This window comes from Cervus canadensis, chromosome 5 (genome assembly GCF_019320065.1).
Source record: "Cervus canadensis isolate Bull #8, Minnesota chromosome 5, ASM1932006v1, whole genome shotgun sequence".
Lineage (NCBI taxonomy): Eukaryota > Metazoa > Chordata > Mammalia > Artiodactyla > Cervidae > Cervus > Cervus canadensis.
In genome coordinates this window covers 56,478,116-56,496,987 of record NC_057390.1, presented here as the reverse complement: position 1 = coordinate 56,496,987, position 18,872 = coordinate 56,478,116, and the positions used below count along the sequence as shown (strand labels likewise).

Sequence of the window (18,872 nt, the reverse complement as noted above, 5' to 3'; positions counted from 1 at the left end):
AACTTTGTGTCAACTGTTTGGAAAATGTTGCCGACAGGTCTGAGGATGTTTAGTTAGAAGGCAGCACACGTATGAACGTTGGAAGTCTACAGGTACTTCTCTGTCTGATCCGCTGTGATGACCTGTCCTCTCCCTGTGGTCTGTTCTTCTCAGAACTGGTGGAGGATATTTTTCTCCATTTGCTTACTGGAGATACTACGTTCCAACCTCATTTCCAAAACCTACCACAATTTTGTAAACAGACTGCCTCAGGGTGTTTTGACCCCCCAAACAAAATGGCATTTTGATTTCACCCTTTACACTTTGTCAAGAGCACGGAGAGCTAACACAAGGTATCTAGTAGAAAAGAATTGTATTAGCAATACAATGAAATACTATTCCATCCTTAAAAAGGGAGGAGATTCTTACATAAACCACAACACAGGTGAAATTTGAGATTCACATTATGCTCTTAATGTGAACTTAGCATCTTATATTAAGTGAAGTAGGCCAGTAACAAAAAGACTAATACTGCACGATTAGACTTATATGAAGTATTGAGAGCAGCAAAAATCATAGGGACAGAAAGAACAGTGGTTGCCAGGAGTTGAAGGGAGGGTGGAGCATTATAACTTAGTGGATATAGAGTTTCAATTTTACAAGATGAAATGAATTCTGAAGATGGACAGTGGTAATGGTAGCACATTATGAATGTACTTAACACCATTGAACTGTAAACATAATGGTTACAGTGGTAACTTTTATGTGTGTTTTACCACAATAAAAAAATTTTGGATAAAAGGCACCTAAATCAATGAATAAGAAGTTTTTGGGGAAGAAGATAATCATGCAATATAAAGATAAACATACCTACACTTAGCTTACTAATTACATTGTAAAGGGAAAAGTAAACTTTACAGGGGAGAAATCTGTAACTCATCACCTTAACCAAATGATCAAACTCAGCATCACCAGTAATGGAGCAAAGACATGATAGGTGTACACCATCACCTACCTAGTATTTCTGCCAAAAATGCTTATTCTGAATCTAATCATGAGGAAACAATCACCTAAAAGAGCTTCTGGGTCCAAACAAACAATTTAAAATGACATAATTGGGGAAATTTAAATTTCATTTCAGACTACATACTGGGTAATATTGTATCAATGGTTACATTTTCTGAATGTTAATCTGGTTACAAAGAAGAGCATTCTTTATTTATTATAGAAGAGCATTCTCGATCTTGGGAGACATGCTGAAATATATGTGGGTAAATTGTCATGATGTCTGCAATGAACCCAGTGCAGAGAGAAAAGACAAATGAAGCAAGTGTGGGGGCAAAAGGGTGACAGCTGCTGAACCCAGGTGAAGTGTATCTGAGGTTCCTTAAACTATTGCAATACTTCTGTAAGTTAGATTATTAAAAAAAAAAATTTGGCAGGAATGAGTCAAGGTATCTTCAGGGTCAATGCGTGGGTTCTAGACTTTTGTAACCATCTAGTACTAGGTGGCTAAACATTATGCCACATTTATTGAGCATCTACTGTGTGTCCAGTTCTGCTGTATGCTCAAGTCATCAGAAAAATGAGTAAGCCATGGGGGCTCAGTCACTAGTGAAGAGACCAGTGTGAATTCAGCTTCAGGGTAAACCCAGTGTGCCTTGGGAGCACAGAAAAAGTGCCTCTCCCTCAGGGAGTGTGATGCTCACATAGTTCTTTTCTCAGAGGAGGCCTGTAAAGTTAGGACTTTTTTTTTTTTTAGCTGCCTCAGGTCTTAATTGCAGGACTCGGGATCTTCACTGCATCATGCAGGACTTTTACTGTGGCGCAGGGACTCCCTAGTTGTAGTGCACAGACTTAGTTGCTCCGCAGCAGGTGGGATTTTAGTTCCCCAACCACAGATCGAACCCTCATTCCCTGCATTGCAAGGAAGATTCTTTTCGTTTGTTTTTGTTTTCTTTGTATTTTGCAAGGCAGATTCTTAACCATTGGTCCACCAGTGGAGTCCGTGTGAGGGCTTTGTGTTCAATAGAGGAAAGCGGACACTAGGTAGGAAGAGCAGCAAGTGTCCACCCAGGCACAAAAGCCTGGAGAAGCACGCTGCCCAAGGGGGCTCTAACCGAGACATGGAGTGGGGGCTGCAGGAGATGAGTCTGCAGTGAGGCAAACTGTCACCTCATAACAAGCCCCATTTGCTCTGCTGAGGATCACAGACTTTGTAGGCGACAGGAGACCACTGAGGTGATATAAATGGAGAAATGACACGTGGTCAGACTTGTGTTGTAGAATCATTGTTATGACAATTTGACAGGGGTGGGTAAAAACTGGAAGGAGGGAATATTTGTCCAAGTGAAGAGGAGACGAGATATGAGAAGCATTTGGAAACTAGGAGTGAATCAGATATTGAGTGTATTTGAGGAAGTGTTTTTAAGAGACTGAGACTTTCAGCTTGGTTAGACACCATCATTCTGAGAGACTAGAATGAAAAGAGGCTAGAGGAGGACTTAGGTGATTACCTCTGGAGACCAGCATGCAGGGGATTGGCAGAGAAGATGGAGCTGAAGAGGGAAACCAAAAGAAACAGGAAGAAAACAAAGATATTTGATCATGGAAGCCAAGGGCTGAGATGGAGGGAGTGGTCACAGTGTTAGTTTTGGAAGATGGCAAGTAGGATAATAGACAAATTGTTCTTTGGATTTGACAGGACGGCCATTGGGCTCTTTGCAGGGAGCAATTTTGATGAATGACTGGGCAGAAGTCAGGTCATAGTGTACAGAGGAATGAATGGGAGGTGAGAATGTTGAGACCATGCTTTTAAAATGTTTGGCAGGATGGCTAAGACTAGTGGGCAGTAGCTGTGTAGAGATATGTGGAGAAGGGAGATTTTGCCTTTTCCGTTTAAATGTTTTCCTGTGTTGATGGGAATTAGCTTGTGAAAAGTGGGTCAGGTGGTGGAGCAGAGTCCCAGAAACAATCGAAGGAGATGAGCACAAAGGCAGGTGGGGCTCAGCAACTGCTCTCTGAGCTGTGTCCAGCACACAGTAGGCACCAGTAAATGTTTGTTTGGATAACTGAATGGAAAAGGGAATGAATAGTTCTCAAACCTGTATTTCCAACCTGTGAGTAGGCTGTAAAATCAATTTAACAGGCATTCATCATCATTTTTACCTTAATGAAATAGAATAGAGTTTAAATATCAGAGTGATTACCTGTGGTAAAGATAAACGTTGCTTCTTAAGTGAAAGTCACTCAGTTGTGTCTGACTCTTTGCGACCCCATGAACTATACAATCCGTGGAATTCTCCAGCCCAGGATACTGGAGTGGATAGCCTATCTTCTCTCCAGCAGATCTCCCCAACCAAGGAATTGAACCGGGGTCTCCTGCATTGCAAGTGGATTCTTTACCAACTGAGCTATCAGGGAAGGCCTGATATGTTTAAGAAGAAACATTGCTTCTTAAATCATCCCATATATGAAATATGCTATGGTTACATTAAGTGAGATTGTTGTTTTTATTTTGTTTAATGTTTGAAAGTCACTGCTGTGGCAAACACAAAGATAAATACACTAGCTTATAATTAACTTGATCTGTTTTGCACATAGTAGAATCCCCAGTGCTTTGCACACAGCAGATCTCAATAAATTTTGGTTGAATGAGTGGGGCCAAAGGTAACAGAAGAAGTTAAGGGGATTTATTTTAACATGGTTCCCATAGATTAGTTTATATAATAACATGAGAGGCTGTTTAGCACAGGAATTTCCTGTCTTTAGCTTTTCCATATGCTGTAGATTGAGCAAGTCATTTATACTGACTTCAGTTTGCATGTCTATTATTAACCTTTCTCAACTGGAGCTCCTCGTATGAACTATAGAACACAGAAAATAATTTCAGTGACTATTTTCTTGATTCTTCCTGGGATGATATATAAGTAGTGTCATTCTTAATACATAGGGGAAAAATATTGGTTGAAGGAATCATTTCATAGCAGTAAAAGAAGATGGGGTTGACAGCAATCCCACTGCTGGGCATACACACTGAGGAAATCAGAATTGAAAGAGAAGTGTACCCCAAATGTTCATCGCAGCATTGTTCATATTAGCCAGGACATGGAAGCAACCTAGATGCCCATCAGCAGATGAATGGGTAAGAAAGCTGTGATACATACAGACAATGGACTATTACTCAGCAATTAAAAAGAATACATTTGAATCAGTTCTAATGAGGTGGATGAAACTGGAGCCTATTATACAGAGTGAAGTAGGCCAGAAAGAAAAACACCAATACAATATACTAATGCATATATATGGAATTTAGAAAGATGGTAATGATAGCCCTGTATGTGAGACAGCAAAAGAGACACAGATGTATAGAACAGTCTTTTGGACTCTGTGGAAGAGGACGAGGGTGTGATGATTTGGGAGAACAGCACTGAATCATGTAGCTTGTCATATGTGAAATGAATCGCCAGTCCAGTTTTGATGCGTGATACAGGGTGCTCAGGGCTGGTGCACTGTCATGACCCAGAGGGATGGGATGGGCAGGGAGGTGGGAGGGGGTTGCAGGATGGGGAACACATGTACACCCATGGCTGATTCATGTCAATGTATGGCAAAGCCAATACAATATTGTAAAGTAATTAGCCTCCAGTTAAAATAAATAAATTTTTTTTAAAAATTAAAAAAAAATTAAAAAAAAATGAAGATGGGGTTGAAGAGATATGAAAGCGCCTTGAAGACAGAAATGGGAGAGGTCGGTCCAGACCAAGAGAAAAAGCATTAGCAAAGATGGGAAAGTAACTGGGGGGAAGTTGGCTGGACACAAGCAGAATGGGCACTAAGACTTCAATGAGGACATTTGGAGGAGGGTGTGAAAGCCAGTGTGAGGAGTCTCTATACCAACGTGAAAAACTGTGTACTGAGCTGTACCTGCCATAGCAGAATCAGACCCTGCTGGCAGGCTCTGCTGCAGCTCAGTGCTTGGATGCAAGTCTCAGCTTTCACTTAGCAGCCAGGAGACCTTAGGCAAATTCCCTAACCTCCTTGTACTTCATCACCTCTTTGTACTTTGTAACATGGGGATAGTATCACCACCTGTCTGTGTTATCATTAGATTCAACTGCTAGTAGCAAAGTAGCAATAACAAAATGATACTAAACAAGATAGCCCTTTCCTTTCACATAAAAATAGGCAGTCCATGATGAGTTGAAAGATACACAATCATCAGGGCCCCAAGTTTACATCAGCAATCCCCAAAATATGGCTTCCATATCAGGATCTGACTCCAATCAGTACAACCACATTCTAACCAGAAGGAAGAAGAAAGAGCAATGGCACATATTCAACCTGTAAGACACAGCCCAGCACTTCTACTTTGATCCTATTGGTCAGAACAGTTCACATGGCAACACCCAGCAAGGAAAGCTGGGAAGCATCATCTTTATTCTAGTCAGCTACATGGCCGGCCAACACCTGGGAGTTCTGTTCCCAAGAAAGAATAGATATTGAGGGATAACTGGCAGTATCTGCCCCCAACCTCATAGGCAGTGTGAAGTTAAAGGAAATGAATACAACTGAAGCTCTTAGAACAGTTCCAAGCATGAACGAATCACTTAAAAATGTTTTTTTTTTTGTCTTATCCTCACCTTCCCCTATGCATAACACCTGTACACCACCAAACTCCAAACAATCCTAAATTGACACTTCTATTACAGTTCATGGGGTCACAAGAGTTGGACATGTCTTAGCTACTAAACCACCACCAGTCTAAATTTCCCAACCACACCAATGGCAGCACCTACAGCCAGTGTTCCTATTGAAGGAGTCCTGAATCTTGCCAGTAATCCTTGCCAGTTCAGACTTGGTTAGGAGCACCCCAAGGGTGGTCTTTGCACAATTGCATAAAATGGGCAAAAAGGGAAATTCCCTCATGGTCCAGTGCTTAGTATTCAGTGCTTTCACTGCCAGGGCCTGGGTTCAATCCCTGGTCAGGGAACTAAGATCTTGCATGCCTCATGGTGTGGCCAAAAATAAATTAATTGAAATAGGCAAAGATAATATATGCAGGCATAAAAGTAAATGGCCAAATGTTTAAATGCTCATCCTGACTTCATAATTTTACAAAAATTACCATTTTAAGTAACTTACATTTTTCTTATTTCTATTGGTGAAATAATTCTTATGCTTCTGAGTGCTCTTAACAGTTTCTTTATAAATATGGAAATCATCCTTTTGTCACAAATGTTCTTAAAAATAGGCTTTTCCACAGAACTAGAAGAAGAAATTTTAAATTTGTATGGAAATGCAAATTTTGACCCCAAATAGCCAAAGTGGTGTTGGAGAAGACTCTTGAGAGTCCCTTGGACTGCAAGGAGATCCAACCAGTCCATCGTAAAGGAGATCAGTCCTGGGTGTTCATTGGAAGGACTGATGTTGAAGCTGACACTCCAATACTTTGGCCGCCTGATGTGAAGAGCTGACTCATTTGAAAGACCCTGATGCTGGGAAAGATTGAGGGCAAGAGGAGAAGGGGACGGCAGAGGATGAGATGGTTGGATGGCATCACCAACTCAATGGACATGGGTTTGGGTGGACTCCAGGAGTTGGTGATGGACAGGGAGGCCTGGCGTGCTGCGGTTCACGGAGTCGCAAAGAGTCGGACATGACTGAGCGACTGAACTGAACTGAGGCAAAGCAATTCTGAGAAAGAAAAATAGAGCTTGAGGAACCAGGTTCCCTGGCTTCAGACTACTGCAAAGCTACAGTAAACAAAACAGTGTGACACTATAACAAAACAAAAAATATAGATCAATGCAACAGAATAGAAAACCCAGAAATAAACCCATGCACCTATGATCAATTAATCTATGGTAAAGGGGGGAAAACTATATAATGGAGAAAAGTCAGGCTCTTCAATAAGTGGTGTTGGGAAAACTGGACAACTTCATGTAAAAAAAAGAAACCAGAACATTCTCTAACACCATACACAAAAATAAGCTCTAAATGAGTTAAAGACCTATATGTGAGACCAGATACTATAAAACTCTTAGAGGAAAACATAAGCAATATCTTTTTTGATTCATCTGCTGGAGTAATGAAAATAAAAACAAAAGTAGACAAATGGGACCTAGTTAAACTTAAAAGCTCTTGCATAGTAAAGAAAACCATAAACAAAACAAAGACAACCCACAGAATGGAAAAAAATATTAGCAAATTAAGCAACTGACAAGGGATTAATCTCCAAACCATACAAGCATCTCAGGCAGCTAAATATAAACAACAACAACAACAACAAAAACAAACAGCCCAATCAAAAACTGGGCAGAAGATCTAAATATACATTTCTCCAAAGAAGACAGATCAAAAAGAACCAGAAAAGATGCTAAACTGCTAATTATTAGAGAAATACAAGTCAAAACTATAATGAGAGGGCTTCCCTAGTAGTTCAGTGGTAGAGAATCTTCCTGCTAATGCAGGAGACACAGGTTTGATCTCTAATCTGGGAAGATCCTACATGCTGTGGAGCAACTAAGCCTGTGAGCCACAACTATTGAGCCCATTCTCTAGAGCCTGGGAGCCACAACTACGTACTGAAGCCCGTACGCCTTCGCGCCCTTACTCCGCAACGAGAAGCCACTGCAATGAGAAGCCAGTGCACTGCAACTAGAGAGGAGCCCCCATTTGCCACAACTAGAGAAAAGCCTACACGAACAAAGACCCAGCACAGACAAAAATAAACAAGTTTTAAAAATGGTCCACATCAAAAATAAATAAATGAAATAATTTAAAAAAACTACAATGAGATACCATCTTACATCAGTCAGAACAGCCATCATCAAAAAGTACAAACAATAAACGCTTGAGAGGTTGTGCAGAAAAGGGAATCCTCTAACACCGTCGGTGAGGGTGTAAGTTGGTACAACCACTATGGAGAATTCTGGGGGGGTTTCCTAAACTAATCAAATAAGAACTACCATGTGATCCAGCAATCCCACTCCTGGGTGTATATCTCACAAAGAACATAATTCAAAAAGATACACAAACCCAATGTTCATTATAGCACTTTTTACAATAGCCAAGATATGGAAGCCGCCTAAATGTCCATCAGCAGATGAATGGATAAAGAAGATGTGGTACATATACACAGTGGAATAGCTACTTACCATGAAAAATAAAATAATGCCATTTGCAGCAACATGGATGGATCTAGAGATTATCATACTAAGTGAAGTAAGTCAGACAGATAAATATCATGAAATCACTCATATGTGGATTCTAAAAAGATGATACAAATGAACTTATTTACAAAACAGAAACAGACTCATAGACTCCAAAAATGAAATTATGGTTACCAAAGGGAAAAGGTGAAGGGGAGGGATAAATTATTTTGGGGTTAACATACAGCTACCCACTCCAGTATCCTTGCCTGGAGTATTCCATGGACAGAGGAGCCTGGCAAGCTACAGTCCATGGGGTTGCAAAGAGTCAGACATGACTGAGAACTTAACGTTTACCATTTTAAAACATATACACACTATTATATATAAAATAGATAATTAATAAGGACCTACTGAATAACTAGGGTACTCAACTCAATATTGTATAATAACCTGTATAGGAAAAGAATATGAAAAAGAATGGATATATGTATATTATAACTGAATCAGTTTGCCTGGTACCTGAAACGAACATTGTAAATCAGCTATATTACCAATATAAAATAAAAATTAAATTGAAAAAATTATTTAAAAAATAGACTTTCAAAAAAATAAACTTTTCCAGTATAATAATCACCAAAATCAGTGGAGCCAGGGATATGTGGCCCTGTGTTTGCTGAATAGTGACATACAGAAATAAATATGAAAATACAGAAATAAATTGAGTGTAAAGGGAGCCAGGTTTCTCACTATTAGGGAAGGAAATTATGGAGCAGGGGAAGCTAGACTAGACCTTGCTGGATTGGAATTGAAAGTTTGGTATGAGCTCATGATCTTTTGTAAGGATAGCTATAGATATTGATACTGTGGTGGTTTTAAAGTAGGTCCACATTTTGGTGGGTTTTTAAAAAATTCTTTTCCCTCAAAAGGTAGAGTATAATCTCCTTGTCCTTGAATGTGGGCTGAACTTAATGTCTCACTCAGTTCAGTTGCTCAGTCTGACTCTTTGAGACCCCATGGACTGCAGCACACCAGGCTTCCCTGCCTTTCACCAACTCCTGGAGCTTGCTCAAACTCATGTCCATCGAGTCAGTGATGCCGTCCAACCATCTCATCTTCTGTTTTCCCCTCTCCTCCTGCCTTCAATCTTTCCCAACATCAGGGTCTTTTCCAGGGAGTGAGCTCTTCCATCAGGTGGCCAAAGTATTGGAGTTTCAGCTTTAGCATCAGTCCTTTCAATGAATATTTAGGACTGATTTCCTTTAGGATGGACTGGTTGGATCTCCTTGCAGCCCAAGGGACTCTTAAGAGTCTTCTCCAACACCAGAGTTCAAAAGCATCAAATCTTCAGTGCTCAGCTTTTTTATAGTCCAACTCTCATGTCCATACATGATTACTGGAAAGAAACTAGTTTTGACTAGTTGGACCTTTGTCAGCAAAGTAACGTCTCTGCTTTTTAATATGCTGTCTAGGTTGGTCATAGCTTTTCTTCCAAGAAGCAAGCATTTTTTAATTTCATGGCTGCCGTCACCATCTGCAGTGATTTTGGAGCCCAAGGAAATAAAGCCTGTCACTGTTTCCATTGTTTCCCCATCTATTTGCCATGAAGTGATGGGACCAGATGCCATGATCTTAGTTTTTTGAATGTTGAGTTCTAAGCCAGCTTTTTCACTCTTCTCTTTCACTTTAATTAGGAGGCTTTTTAGTTCCTCTTTACTTTCTGCCATAAGGGTAGTATCATCTATGTATATGAGGTTATTGATATTTCTCCTGGCAATCTTGATTCCAGCTTATGCTTCCTCCAGCCCAGCATTTCTCATGATGTACTCTGCATATGAGTTAAATAAGCAGGGTGACAATATATAGCCTTGACAAACTCCTTTTCCTATTTGGAACCATTCTACTGGTTGATGTCTGGTTCTAACTGTTGCCTCTTGACCTGCATACAGATTTCACATGAGGCTGGTAAGGTGGTCTGGTATTCTCATCTCTTGAAGAATTTTCCATAGTTTGTTGTGAGCTACACAGTCAAAGGCTTCAGCGTAATCAGTAAGGCAGAAGTAGATGTTTTTCTGGAATTCTCTTGCTTTTTCTATGAGCCAATGGATGTTGGCAATTTGATCTCTGGTTCCTCTGCCTTTTCTAAAACCAGCTTGAACATCTGGAATTTCGGTTTACATACTGTTGAAGCCTGGCTTGGAGAATTTTGATCATTATTTTGCTCGTGTGTGAGATGATTGCAATTGTGCAGCAGTTTGAACATTCTTTGGCACTGCCCTTCTTTGGGATTGGAATGCAAACTGACCTTTTCCAGTCCTGTGGCCATTGCCGAGTTTTCCAAATGTGCTGGCATACTGAGTGCAGCACTTTAGCAGCATTATCTTTTAGGATTTGAAATAGCTCAAGTGGAATTCCAAAACCTCCACTAACTGTTCATAGTGATGCTTCCTAAGGCCCACTTGACTTTGCATTCCAAGATGTTTGGCTGTAGGCGAGTGATCACACCATCGTGTTTATCTGGGTCATGAAGATCTTTTTTGTGTAGTTCTTTTGTGTATTCTTGCCACCTCTTCTTAATATCTTCTGCTTCTCTTAGGTCCATACCATTTCTGTCCTTTATTGTGTCCATCTTTGCATGAAATGTTCCCATGGTATCTCTAATTTTCTTGAAAAGACTCCTAGTCTAGAACTTAATGTCCAGGCAACCTCCAATGCTAGGTTATAAGAAGGATGTAAGAATTCACCTTCTTTCTCTCTTTCTTTCTCCCTCTCCGTACTTGACTTTGGAATCCAGTCACCAATTTGTGAGGAAGCCAGGGGCCTATGGCAGGCCATACGTAGGTGTTCCAGTGATAGCTCCTGACCTGACGACCAGCAGCAAGTGCCACACATGTGAATGAACAACCTGTGGATGATTCCAGCCCCAAGGACTCAAACATCATGGCACAGAAACTAGTCATTCCTCATTGTACACACTTTGAATTCCTGGCCCTCATAGACCATGAGAGATAATACAGAATTATTATTTAAGCCACTAAGTTTGAGGATAATTTGTAGATAATTAATATGTATTATATATCTGCATATGTGTGCATTATGTGTTTGTGCATACATATATTTCCTACCTCTGTCTGCTGAAAAATTCTAGAAACAATGATAACCCAGGAGCTATGAGCATGCCTAGCATGCAGATCTTGTTTCTGGAATAGCATTTTCCTCTAAAGAAATAGCTGATTCCAGGGCTGGGAGACAAAGTACAAGATGAGCTTGGAACATCTTATACAACAGAGTGCTCAAGTATATCTAAAGGACCAAGAGCCAACTGGAAGGGGCTTCCTTGGCCATATCTGGGGACATGTGAATATACAAATAAATAATGCTCGTAAAGGATTATAACCCACTGAACAAAACAGGAATCTAAAAGTTCATACTGATATATTGAATAAGTGATTGAATAGGAGGGAAGAGAAAGCTTTCCTTTCTGTAGGCTGTCAACTAATATTGTTTATTAATAAGTAAAAGCCACTTATTAATTTACAGGAGAGAAATCTGACAAAACCAAGTGGTAAAAATTAAATTACACCAATACATTTGACAGCACATGCCTCCTGATATGATGCACTGAGATCACAGGGATCACCTCTTGAATATTCTTGCTAAAGGCAAATGACCTGAACCTAATCATGAAGTTACATCAGGCAAGTCCAACAGTGAGGGACATGCTAAAAAGTAATTGATCTGCAGTCTTCAAACGTGTCAAGGTCAGAAAAGTCAAAGAAAGTCTGAGGAACAGGTCCAAATTGAAGAGACTAAAGAGACACAATGGCTAAACAGAAAGTGTTATCCTGAACTGGATCCTGAGCCTACGAAGAATATAACTGGGACAACCAGCAAATTTTGAGTGAGGCCTGGGGATTAGACGGCAAGTGTATCAATGTTAATTGATGGTTGATTGTGTGGGACGATGTCCCAGTTTGTTGGAAATTTGTGCTGAAGTGCTAAGGCTGAATGATACAGTATGTTTGCATCTGACTCTCAAATGCTTAAAACATATGGATTTTATGGAGAGAGGGAATGGTAATACAAGTATGGTAAACAGTTAACTGGGGAATCTGAGTGAGAGCGTACATAGTTCTCTGTACTACTTGTGCAACTTTCCCTGTATATATTTTTTTAATGGAAGGATGATTGGTTTACAATGTCCGTTAGTTTCGGCTGTACAACAATGTGAATCCACTCTAAGTATACAAATGTCTCCTCCCTGTTGAACCTCCCACCACCCCATCCCACCCCCTAGGTCCTCCCAGAGCACCGGTCTGAGCTCCCGTCCTCTAGAGCAGCTTGTCACTAGCTATCTGTTTTACAAACACGTGTATATACGTCAATCCTACTCTCTCAATTCATTCCACCTTCTCCTTCCCTCGCTGTTCCACAGGTCCATTCTCTACGTCTGCGTCTCTATTCCTGCCCCGCAAATAGTTCACCAGTGCCATTTTTCTATATTCCATATTTATGTGTTAAAATGCAATATTTTTCTCTTTCTGACTCACTTCACTCTATATGACAGTAAAAGTTTTTTTTTTTTTTTTCCAGAAATAGGCCTTCTTGGTTTTGTTGTTGGTCTTTTGACTTTAAAAGCTTTTCTAAAAATACTTCAATTTATCTAGCTTTTCCCTCTTGGCTTTCGGGTGATGTGTCTTGCTTGGGGTAGTCATTTGAAGAGGGTCCTTGAGTCCACAGCTAATTAAAGAGGAAAGGTGGTAAGTTTGACCCCACTTCTACAAGAGAAATACCAATGGGCACTTTTAACAGCAGCTTTTAACAGGAGCCACAGCTTAGCAGATGGAAATGGGGAGTCCCACAGCTTTGGTGCCCCAGGCATCTTCAGCTGAATTTCTGGCAAACATCTCAAATTCGGCAGAGCTAAAATCTAGCTAATCATTTCCTTCCAACCAGTCACTTCTTTGGACTTTCCTATTTCTGACAGTCAGGTGTCCAAACTCAGGAGTCGCTGTTGTGTCCTCTCTTTTTCCACATCTAATCAGAAACTGACATTCTTTAGTCTTTGTGTTTTGCCACCTCTCTATTCCAGACCCTCATCCTTAAACCCTGAATTGTCACTAGAGTCATCTCCATTTATCGCCAGGTGCTGCTCATCAATAACCTAATTCCGTAATAGAATTCTCAGGGACTTACCCCCCCAAAACACACACACAATGACCTTGAATTGTTCATTAAATATAGTGTTACTTTAAACTGTATTGAAACATAAAACTGAATATCAATTCCTTAGTGCTCTCATTCAATTCTAAAATCAAAACAGGGACTTCCCTGGTGGTCCAGTGTCTAGGACTGCATGCTCCCAAAGCAAGGGGCCCAGGTTCCATCCCTGGTCAGGGAAGTGGATCCCATATGCTGCAACAAAAGACCCCTGTGTGCCACAACAAAGATCAAAGATCCTGAGTCCCCCACCTAAGACCTGGTGCAGCCAAACTAATTAATTAACTTTAAAAAAAAAAAAATCAGAGCTGTCTTGAACATTTTTCATCAGGTATCTTTTAAAAAAAATCAAATCAAAACAAATTTACTAACAAAATACAAACAAAAGCATAAAAACTAATAAAATTCAAGTAACATTGAATTTGACTCAGCCCATAGTGGTGGCATATTGATTGGTCTTTTTGGAATTTCGGGTGTCTGTACTATCAGAGGCACTGATGACCCATTTTCCTACCATTTTCTTCTACTGAAAGTTTTACAAAACTTCAGCTAGTACAGTCCACACATGAGGAAACTGGCCTTCACTTTGGCATAGATGCATCATTTATGGATTCATTCCTTTAATACTCTAGTCAGTTTGTGAAAAAGTAACTTGGTTTTATAAATTCAGATACAGATATAGGCAATGAAATCATGACATCATATGGAAATGAGAAAAGAAAGTGAAAGTGTTAGTAGTCACTCAGTCGTGTCTGACTCTTTGCAATCCCATGTGCAACCCCATGGACTGTAGCCCACCAGGCTCCTCTGTCCTTGGAATTCTCCAGACAAGAATACTGGAGTGGGTTGCCATTTCCTTCTCCAAGGTGTCTTCCCAACCCAGGTGTCGAACCTGGGCGCCACAGGCGGATTCTTCACCATCTGAGCCACCAGGGAAGCCCTCATATGGAAATACTCATACGGAAATAAATGGTCATCTAGGTCTGAAGTTTCATATATTAGAATTTGAAACATTCAGAGCAGCATTATTTACAGTAGACAAAAAGTGAAGCAACCCAAAGTGTTCATTAATGGACAAGTGTATAAACATTTGAAATATTAAAAAAAAAAAAAAGGAATATTATTCAGGCTTTAAAAGAAAGGAAATTCTGACACATGGATAAACCTTGAGGACATTATGCTGGGTGAAAGAACCTGCTCACAGAAGGATAAATACTGTAATTCCACTTGTATGAGGTACTTAGAGTAGTCAAATTCATAGAGATAGAAAGTAGGTTGGTGGTTACCAGAGGCTGGGGTGCTGGGAAATGAGGAGTTAGTGTTTAATGGGTAGAGTTAGAGTGCGGCAAAATGAGGAGTGCTGTGGATGTATGTGATGACTGTACAATGTGAGTGTACTTAGTATTACTTAACTGTGCACTTAAGATCGTTAAGATGGTAGATTTTATGTGTATTTTATAATAATTAAATTAAAAAAATTTTAATGTTGGGACTTCCTTGGCAGTCCAGTGGTTAAGATTGTGCTTCCACTGCAGGGGGCACAGGTTCCATCCCTGACAGGGTAAGTTGGATCCCACATGCTGTGGGATGCAGTCAAAAAAAATTTAATGTTACCGTCAGGTGAAAGATCATTATTTTTCAGTGATTGTAGACAGTTCCTGGACTCTAGCGCTCTGGATGGATATTACTGTAGACCCCCAGCCCCAGTGCACACTGCTTTACTGCATTCTCTACCCAATACCTCTCTCTAGCCTGGGATCCTCAGAGTTACCTTACTCTGACCCCTCACCACACTTCACTGTGAACTCTCAACACTCCTCCAGCTGACTGGTGCCCAGTAGACTCAACACACATTCTCACCTCTCTGCCTTGGCTTGTGCCTGTCACCGATTGAAATACACTCTTCCCTCTGCTTGTATTAGCCAATCCTTCCATTCCGTTAAGTCCCTTCTCTTCCACACAGTGGAATGGTCCCAGACCACAGGGACTTCTCCCCATCAAAAGGTGTCAATAGTTCCATTTAGCATTAGTCACACATTCTACATTATTTTATCACTTGTTCTCCCAGTCACCCAACAAACATGTATTAAACGTATGACGTAGACATTGCAATGTGCTAGGCCCCTGAATCAGATGCTGTTTTCTGCTTCTTATCTCCTCTCATAGCCCCTTACACATCTCACAAATGTTTACTGCAATGGTTTGGATGATATTGTACTGGTCTGTAAGGTCATATTTCACAGATTAAAAGCAAATTTTTAAATTATTGAAATCAAGAATAGTATAACCTCAGGATTTGCCTAGGTAACAGGATATTTTGTTGGTAGATGGTATCCGCCATCCTTTACTTGGTATCAATTTAAAAAATCAATTGTCAGGGGACTTTTCTGGTGGTCCAGTGGCTAAGACTCTGTGCTCCCAACACAAGGGGCTGGGATTCAATCCCTGGTTGGGGAACTAGATACTACGTGCTACGACTAAGACCTGGTATGGTCAAATAAATAAATAAATAAATATATATTTAAATTAGAAAAAAAAGCAGTTGTCAGGACAAGAAAGATTTCAGGACTGAATTCAAAGGGAACTATCTTGTAGGAGACCCTAGTCCTACTTACTGGAAGTTTCCATGATGATAGCAGTAATGTTATTTGATTGTAAATGCCTATGATCAAAGCACCAAGAACCCGGGCTGTTTCCAAAATCCCGCTTGAATATGACTTACCTAAAAGACATTTGCACAAACACAAATAACTTTATTCACATGGTACAACAGTGTCTGAGTAGACAGTTTTAAGGACACTTAATACAATCAATTTCTTGAACTCACATTTGAGTTGCCCTGGGTATTTTACTTACAGAATTTTGCACATAGTCCACCTTTTCTGCACAAAGATAAAATATTATCCATATTTGCTTAATTCCCCATTATTTTGCTTATTCAACATGATTTTGTACCCCCAGTCATTTCATTGTTAGTCTAAGGTTACATTTCTTTTGCTCTCAGCCTTTTTGGAGCTTCACTTTCTCTCTTTATGTAATCGAGTATAGCTTCGAGCTATAGGATTGTCCTTTCCAAGGTCCACAACGATTACCTCCCTAGAAAATGTTACTCCTTTTAAGGGTCTTTTATGGTTATCAACAACTGAAGGACTTCCAGTGACAGGTATGAGTGGTTTTTGCAAATAGTCATCCTGTAAGAGAATGTAACAAATAGTATCAATGATAAATTTATGAATACAACAAGCCCTGCTTTTAAAAAATATGGGTTATATATACATTGTTAGTAAGAAACAGAAAAAGGATTTCTAAATGATACAGAAAAGCAGTAATAATCCATGAAGATATAATTTTTATGTTTCTATGGTTATAAAAGCACACACTGCTATATTTAAATAGCATCTGGCAACATGTGTTATTTTCTCTACAAAGGAGTTAAACCCAAGAGCCACCTGGATCACCATTCTGTCTCGGAGTGGTCATGGGTCTCATGTTAGGAGGACATGTGAGTTGCTGTTATTAGGCAGCCCCAAACATGAAGTTCAAGAAGACCCTGGCAATGTTTACAGGCTTTTGTAGAAGGAACCCAGAAGTAGAGCAGATATTTGGCATCTGGTCCTGAGCCTGGCCATGGAGGAATGACTTCAACAATTCATCTTATTTTCTCATTCGTAACACGAGAGTGCTGGCTCCCTAAATGATCTCCTCCAGCTCTAACATCTTAGGATTCTGAATTAAGCAAAATGAAAGGGAAATATTAAGAAAACCACAAATGTAAGGATGAAGATGGAGCAAGTGTCCAGGCATGGCATGTGTAATTGGTTTAATAAAATGAACCAATAAGGTAAGAAGGGTGGTTTAAATGATTGTCAACACTGCACTCCTTCCAGATACAAACCTAAGTTACAAACAAGACCATCCTTCAATATACCTAGCCAAGAAATTTACTGCTTCTTTAAACACTAAATGCCTCTTAAGAGTAGAAAAGCCTATCACCTCTTGACCATTTTCTCCAGCATTCTCAGGCTTTCGTTTCTCTTTTGTTTTGTTCTCTTCTTCACCCTCCACATCCTCTCTATTTCCTAAGGGTGTGGTCATCGCTTCTTTACTCCGTCTCTGGACGAGAATGCCATGCCTTGCAGGTGCAGGAGTCCTAGAAAATCAATCAGCAAGGTTTTAAAAATTTATGCATCTTAGCCCTCATGGTCATACACAAAAATGGTGTTCCACCACATCCTAAGGTGCAGACTTACTTTTCTTGGTTGTCTAAATCATTCATCTCTGTATGAGTAGCTGGACAATCTTCACCTTCATTTTCTGTACAAGGACCTTTTTCTGTCTCTTCATCTGTCCTGCTTTGGGAACTATAATCACAAAGGAGAAAGTGTGGGAAAGAAAGAAAGGTCTTGGTGTTAAGACTTGGAAAGGAATTTCACTTTTAAGCAGGAAATTAGCATTTCTAAAACCCTGAAATAGAAAAAACCAGATAGCTATAGCATTATTATTTGGTCTATTTTAAATTGCTTTATATTATTACTAGATACATTTGCTAGTGTGACTTATAATCTGATCCCAATTTATCAGCATGGATTTATACCATTTATATAAAAAAACCACCAATAAAAGGAAGATGCAACTGAGGCAAATTAGAAGGATGATGAAGAAAGTGAATTCTGTGGTTTCAAAGTTCATATGGTTAACTAGAAGACTCATCTACTCTCACAATCACAGATTGTCCAAATATGTTTTCCAGCTCAGTGTGAATGTAGTTAGTTCTCTTGTTCTTTAAGTTTTCTAGAAACAGAAGAATAAAAGGATGTTTTTATTGTTGTTCTTTTGATCAGCTTCATAAAAGATGCTCGGCTTGTTCTGGTGGTGTGGACTCACCCTGGTTAATTTCTCTCCATAAATGTGGTGGGGGCTGAGGTTGGCTAGAGGGGAGACTGAGCTGGGACACGCGGGACTCAGCTCATCTCCCCTCATCCCAAAAACTGTCAAAATCCAGAGGACGGAGGAATTGGAGTAGCTGGAGCGGAGCCCAGCTCCCCATTCTTCCCTCTTCAGTGACATCATAAAATCATGGAACTGTTGAGTTAGGGGGATCATAGCACCAGCCCAACCCTGCCCATCACCTGAAATCAGAAGAACCACAAAAACTCTCCCCTGGGCTGCAGTCCGTCTATCCTCTCTGGCTATCTATTTTACATAGGTAATGTAGGTGTTTCAATGCTACTCTCTCAATTCATCCCACTTTCTGCTTCCCCCGCTGTGTCCACAAGTCCGTTCTCTATGTCTGTGTCTCTATTCCTGCCCTGCAAAGAGGTTCGCCAGTAACATTTTTCTAGATTTCATGTATTTGCATTAATATATGATATTTGTTTTTCTCTTTTTGACTTACTTTATTCTGTATAACAGGTTCTAGTTTCATCCACCTCACTAGAATGGATTCAAATTCATTCCTTTTTATGGCTAATATTCCATTGTATATATGTACCATAGCTTCTTTATCCATTCATCTGTCAA

At 40.0% G+C, this 18,872-nt stretch overlaps 1 protein-coding gene across 1 annotated transcript; it reads right to left on the bottom strand.

Moving 5' to 3' along the window:
- Positions 1-16,369: 16,369 nt before the first annotated feature.
- On the bottom strand, positions 16,370-18,041 carry C5H2orf74 (chromosome 5 C2orf74 homolog). Its single transcript, XM_043467678.1, is given in 4 exon segments — positions 16,370-16,543; positions 17,346-17,484; positions 17,564-17,713; positions 17,947-18,041. Coding segments are annotated over 4 exon segments (558 nt in total).
- Between the last annotated feature and the right edge of the window lie 831 nt (positions 18,042-18,872).